Raw genomic sequence first — 6,624 nt, 5'->3', positions numbered from 1 at the left:
TAAAATGACAGAGGAAAAGAGAGGTCTATGTGCATGTTTTCAACAATGCATTGATCAAATTGCATATCCGATGTACAAACATATATAAACCTTAAACTCCCTTCTCCCCTGTTTGACCAAGCAAATAAAGAACAGATCTCCAGATCTCTGATCATACAAAGGGATGAAGACTAATTTCAAAACAGAAATATTTAACTCCTGGTGTAGCCACTTTGTTTTGGAGGTGGCTAGATTTTCTTCAAGTGCATGTCAATTCCTTAACAAATACCACTGAAAACTAACATTTTCTTATTTAGAGAGAGCTAGAAAGAGCATCTCCATTCAGAACCTGTCGAGTAAATGAATTTGGTCAATACCGTATGAAATTGATTTTAAAAACTTTTTAGATGAGCAGAGTCTCAACAGAGTTTGAGACTGCATCTCATTGTACCAGAGCCCAAATACACTTCATAGCATAATCGGCCAAAGTGGAAAATGAAAACCCATAACACACTCTAATAGTATGTAGTCTTTGAAGAAATCTTCATGTCGCATCTGAAGAAATTTGAAAAAAAATACAGAGCTTCTTGTAGCATTTAGGGCATAGGACTGCTATCACATAAGCATCAGATTACAGAACAACTTTATTAAAATAATTCCATTGTTTACCCCCAGAAAACATAATGACAAGAGTCCTGGATTATACTAAATCAAGACACCGCTGCAGATTTTAGCACAGCTCCCATAGGCTTCACACAGCATGCCGCAGCAGGACTGAGACTTAACAGTCTGTAACTCAAGGGTTGCAACATATAACTACGGAATAATAATAACCTGTAATCGACATAATCATGGAAACCAAAATTCAGTTAACCTGAAGCAAGACTGTAACGATCTCCCGCATCAGGAACTTTTAGCAGTTCCTTTCTCTTCCAGTTGGCTCCATTATGTACAACAACTTATTCATTGGAGATCTCTCAATAACTAGAATCAGAGATCAGCATCATCCTTTGACAATATAGCATTTATACATATTGCAACATTTCTGTCTTCAGCAGCAGCTGAGAATTACTGAATCTATATACCGAGAAAATCCAGGTTATGTTGATGGACATCTGTCTTCAAAATCCATCGGAGCTATTTCTTATTCCCCTACCATTGAAGTCATACCAACCTTGGTGAGCTTCCTTGTCTTGAAGTTGGATGGCAATGGAGCCCTGGTAGTGGCATTTACAGTGCAGAACTCCATTGAATCCTTGGCCATGGTCCTGACCCTATAATGAGCCAACATCCCCACAGTGGAAACCAGATTTTCTCTGCACAAAAACTCAGTGCTGTAAGCTTTCTCCACCTCCCTGTTAGAGTCATGGACAAAAATGTCCGTGACTTTATCCTCCTTCTTGCTTCTCGCCAAGACAGCAGCAGTAAAAATAGCAGACATCCTACCTGGGGCTCCTGGAAAATACCCTCTAGGACCATCAATGAAAATCACATCCCACCCCACATCATATATATTATTAGGCAAATCATTTATAGCAAGCTTGCAATCAGAGAACAGAAGATTTTGCACAGGCCCACAATCTGCCCCACGCTGTTCCTTAGCCAAAGCCAGGAGCTGGTTGGATTCACTGACTTTGGTTGTATATTGAACCTCATAAGCCTCCATTTGTGGATGTTTTTCCTCGAATCTGTTGACCCAATTTTCACTCTCGTCTAAAAACACAGTCCTTCCTTCAAAATTGAGGATTCTCAACAGCAAGCTTTCATGTCCTAACCCAAAGACCAGAACATTGCAGGGACTCTTCTGAAGCACTGCATTTGCAATTACCCTGATCTCTTCCTGGCTTATCTGAGGAGAAGTACTGGATACAGCATAGTGCAAAAGAGCTCCAATGACATCCTTTGGAATGATAGCAACAGTCGATCTGTTGGAAGAACTGGCGATCTCGCTGTACTCATAACTACCATCTTGGAAAAAGTGGATTTGCTTCATTAATAATGCAGAAAACGAAGCAAACATAAGGCATGAAATGAATACAAGAAGCCACAGACGATGACCATGTTTCTGCAGTCTGTGGATAGTGGACTGCAACACAACTAACTTTGCAACTGTTTTCATCTTAAAACAATCCTGGAGGTGTGTAGCCGTGCAATAAAAACTGGTGAGAATAGACTGGTTATTAACTGGCAAGGAGATGAAGATCTTCTATATTTGTAGACTCGTATAGATAATGGGTTTTTTTCATCGTACCCACTGTGCAGAATCTATCAGACTGCTGGCCAGAGGAAGAAAAACGATCAGGCATAGCAGATTGCCAAGGGATCTCAGCTTTTATATATGGGGGCATCTGCCAGAGATAGAATTAGTTTGATTAAGTGTTGAATCCATGCATAAATATGTGACCCCAATAAAATAAATAAAAATAAAAGTACCAACAATGTAAAAGCTTAAAAACCACAGCCTAGATTCAGGGAACTGATTTATTCACAAAGACATTACTAATAATTAAATCCCAGAAGAAGAAATCTAAGAAAGACAGACTAGGTAGGCTCTCAATTCAAGCTACCAATAAATGAAATGGCCCCAAATACAGAAGACCGACATCATCAGAATTTACAGAATACCAACATCATTAGAATTTGATTTGCCATAAAGCTTTTGCTGGGTATTGTCATCCTTATCTTGGCAATGCCTTCAATCACTATGAGACAAATTTCTCTGCTCAGTTGGCTCCAAGCAATGAACAAGACAAATGATAAATCAATGATTCTGTATAAGGATCCTACTCTGACCAAATCAATAAGAGTTTGGTAGAGATGACCAGGTTTGTGAGAGGACTTTATTTTTTGATTTATAACTACCAAAAAAACTATGGAGAACAATAAGTGAGTTGAAAGAAATTTGGAAATGATGCGGAATGTACCATGTTAGGGCACATGTCACCCTCTACAGTGAGAGCGAGTGAGGTGGATTAATGACTTTCATATTAATTATTTAAATATAAAAATTATATCAAAAGTATCTCATAAAGATGTTTTTAAGTTAAATGAAAAACTGGATGCTTTTCATTGCCTCCTCCTAAATTAAAAAATATATTGTATTTAAAAAAAAGAATGCACACTTTACAGTTAAAGGTTGAAAATTTCATGCATATGGAATATATATAAAATTAATAAAATACATATTTTTGAATATATATATAATTATAATTTTAAAAATAAATTAAATAAATAAAAAACATTTTTCAAAAAGACAAAATAATTTTAAAAACTATAAATCATATATATTATATTTTGGGAATGGATGATTCACAGTTTTTTAAATTATTTTATTTTTTTATATGTAAAAATTAAAAGAATTGGTTTGTAAGGTTTATTTTTTGAGATAAATTTTAATTTGGGGTTTGAATTTTTTTTTAAGTTGGTTTGATATATTAAATGACTTTTTTTGGAGTCAAAATTTAAATTTTATGAGTTTAGTTTTAGTTTCTCTACGTTATTTTATTTATTTAAACTTTTTAATGGTGTAAACATTATTTCAATGGAAGTTTATGTGTAAAAGTCACTTTTTAATGGTGTAAACATTATTTCAATGGAAGTTTATGTGTAAAGGCATGTCTTTCACACGTTGACCTACCTTGTTGACAACCAAGGTAGCCAATGGATGCCACATCAACTCCATCACTCACACATATGGGTTTAGTCATGTGTAGACTTTCAAGAAGATTTTAGAGGGTTAAAAACTCTTACACTAATTTAAAATTGAGGCAAGCAAAAATACTAACCCTAACATTAGGGCACTACAAAGAAAAATGATTCCAATTTTTTAATATTATTAAAATTCCATATTTAGGTAAAGTATTTATGAATAAAATGTTGAAGCAAGGCATAAAAGACTATGTAATAATTTCATAATGAAAAACTCGTCTTTTATATTTGTATTTGCAAACTAAAGAAAAAAAAACAAAAAACATGCTTCACTTTTTAATTAGATTTCCTCTAATATAAAATTTCTCAAATTACATTTTATATTCATCTGTATAAATATTGTATAATTGATTTATTTCTTTTCTTTTTTTTCATGTATTTTAATAATTTTGAATACTATACCAATAATATTAAATTTAAAACAATACATTTTAGAATAAAAAATTTTAAAATATCATAAAATATATTATAAAAAATTGTTTTAATACAAAATTAATAATAATTTATTAATTAATTTTATATTTTTAATTAAAATATATTTTTTTAATTAAGATTTCAAAATTATAAATATAATTCTAATAAAACACGGATGCAATCTCATCTACCATTTGAACTTTTAAATTTAAAAAATATATTTATTAAATATTATTTTCCTACATTAATTATTCTAATTTCTTTTTAATGTTTATTAAAAAATTATCCAAACTTTTATGTATCTCATATGATGAAAGGGCATCTAAATTCGGGTAGCCTATTATTATGGGCATTGTGAAGTTTCTTGTCATGGAAACAATTGCCTTAGGTGAATTAGGAGTATAATGCAAGTCAAACCTTTAGCCAATCAAAGGGCCTTAATAGCCTTTTGTGAAATTTCCTCACTTGCAATCTTTGTTGATCTACCAAGAATTGTTGGTTGTGGTTGGTACAACTCCTATATCACATCTCTCTTCAAATTTAATAGGGCATGTTGAATTAAAAAATACTCCATTGTGTAGGGACCCCACTTTTTGAAGGGAAGTGTAGGTTTAAGGAACAAAGAAGTATCAAATAACTTAGGGTCTAATGAAGAGATAAGTGCATGGTTACCAAATTTGAGTTAAAATAATGAAAGAGAGGAATTTGGTGCATAACGTAGTGATTTGGTTGGGTTGTGAGTGCATGGTCACCATCTACATTGAGCATCAGATTTGGTGGGGGAACTTCTTATAGATTTTCAAACACTCACAATTAAAAAACACACCAAACAACTCTAAAATGGGTAAGTGCTAAAAGTACCTATGAATTTCAAGCATCTACATTAAAAAAAATAAAGTAATCCAAACCACTTTTAGGTGGGTCACTTACGATGGAATGTCTTGGATTTGAAACTTATCCAACCATTCCAAATAAAATTTCAGAATATCAAAGCACTACTTTCTTTAATAACTTCTTAAAATTGACTAGGTATATATCAAAGCACTACTTCCTTTAATAACATTTTATAAAGTTACAAGGTATCTCAGTCATGATTTCTAGTACATTTTTTAAAGTCCAGGGAAGATTCTTTTTTATTTTATTGAGTATTTATATCTGTAAAGAGATGGGCCACTATTTACACATATTTGAAATGTGATGATTTGGTTTAATTTTATAGTTATGATGATATAATGGTTTAACCACTCCTTTTTAAATAGATATATTAATTATTTTTTAAGAATGAATTTTAATTAACAGTAAAAGAGTGTTATGTTTTTACAATTTAATTTTTTATAATATTAATAATTTATAAAAATATATAAAATAATAATTTACTATTAAATTTATTCTATATCACTATTTACTACCATTTTTATGGATTACTTATTATTGAACAATAATGTATAACATTTAAGTTGATAATGATATTTATAACTGTTTTTTACAAGTTTTATATAAATTATTATACAGATAATTTTATTATTAAATTATAAATAATTACAAAGTTGTGTTTAAAACATATTGATTTGAATGAGAAACCACCACTTCTACAATGATAATTCTATGTAAGCTTGTTTTTCAAGTTATGACTTTCAATTGTCTATTATCTATGAGATTATTAAAGTCAATAGTTTTTTTTGTGAAATCATTCACATCAAATGATGGTTGAATGCTTCATTTGATATGCATTGTCTCAATTTATCTTCTTTCCATGCCTTCATATTCATGCATACAATAATAGTAACATTTGTCTCCATTGATAAAGCAAACCATTATATATATATATATATATATATATATATATATATATATATATAGTTAGGCTATTCAAGGTATGAAATGATGATTGGTGCAGTGTGGTGGTGGCTCTCATAAAAAAGGGTAAATTTCTTTATATGTGACGCTAAGGGCATTCCCCTTTTTGATGGGGTTGTCTAAGGTAAATCATTTTCCTTTAAATACTCATTTTTTACATTTGATAGCCCCGTTGGGTAGAATTGAAGTTGCTACTAGATTAATTCTCAATAATTCTCCCCAACACTTTGTGATGGCTCATATCTTATCCTTTTGTATAATGGATAAGATTAAATCATTTCATTTTTGAAACTTGATCCTACGTGGGTCACTAGGAGAGGATTATTTTCTAAGACACAAAATCATTTGAAGTTTAATGGCTTATAGCCAATGCCTAAAAAACTCTAAACACAAGTTTTGATTCTTTGGATTTTTTCTTAGAGGAATTGGTCCTAATCCATTCACTTGCCAAAGGATTTTTTACTTTAAACTATTTGATTTGAATCAAGCATGTCAAGCTATAATTATGTAGGAGCATATTTGGCCTAAAGCAATCCACATCGATCTTTTTTAGTTAGTAATTAGAGGATAAAATAATAGTGATGTGACTCTACCATTGTTGTTACAATGTTTTTTCCTTGCTATTGCAATGCTACGACTTTGACATTTTTGTTATAGTGTTGCAAC

The 6,624-nt window shown here is 31.4% G+C and overlaps 1 protein-coding gene across 2 annotated transcripts; it reads right to left on the bottom strand.

The window, feature by feature from the left end:
• Positions 1 to 470: 470 nt before the first annotated feature.
• LOC149201823 (protein IRX15-LIKE-like) lies at positions 471 to 2,822 on the bottom strand. Of its 2 annotated transcripts, none has more exons than XM_089403026.1 (2): positions 2,547 to 2,822; positions 471 to 2,327 (listed from the first exon to the last, which is right to left on the bottom strand). In XM_089403026.1, exon 2 carries the CDS (start codon positions 2,096 to 2,098, stop codon positions 1,124 to 1,126), a length of 975 nt encoding a protein of 324 aa, XP_089259152.1. In that variant the 5' UTR covers positions 2,099 to 2,327; positions 2,547 to 2,822; the 3' UTR covers positions 471 to 1,123. The 2 variants fall into 2 exon arrangements, with proteins under 2 accessions (XP_089259152.1, XP_089259151.1); XM_089403025.1 differs by having other exon boundaries at positions 2,609 to 2,822.
• Between the last annotated feature and the right edge of the window lie 3,802 nt (positions 2,823 to 6,624).

Source organism: Pinus tabuliformis, chromosome 2_1, assembly GCF_031772625.1.
Source record: "Pinus tabuliformis cultivar Carrire ecotype Pingquan chromosome 2_1, CPIR1, whole genome shotgun sequence".
NCBI classification, from domain to species: domain Eukaryota; kingdom Viridiplantae; phylum Streptophyta; class Pinopsida; order Pinales; family Pinaceae; genus Pinus; species Pinus tabuliformis.
This window is presented reverse-complemented; position numbering and strand designations above follow the sequence as displayed.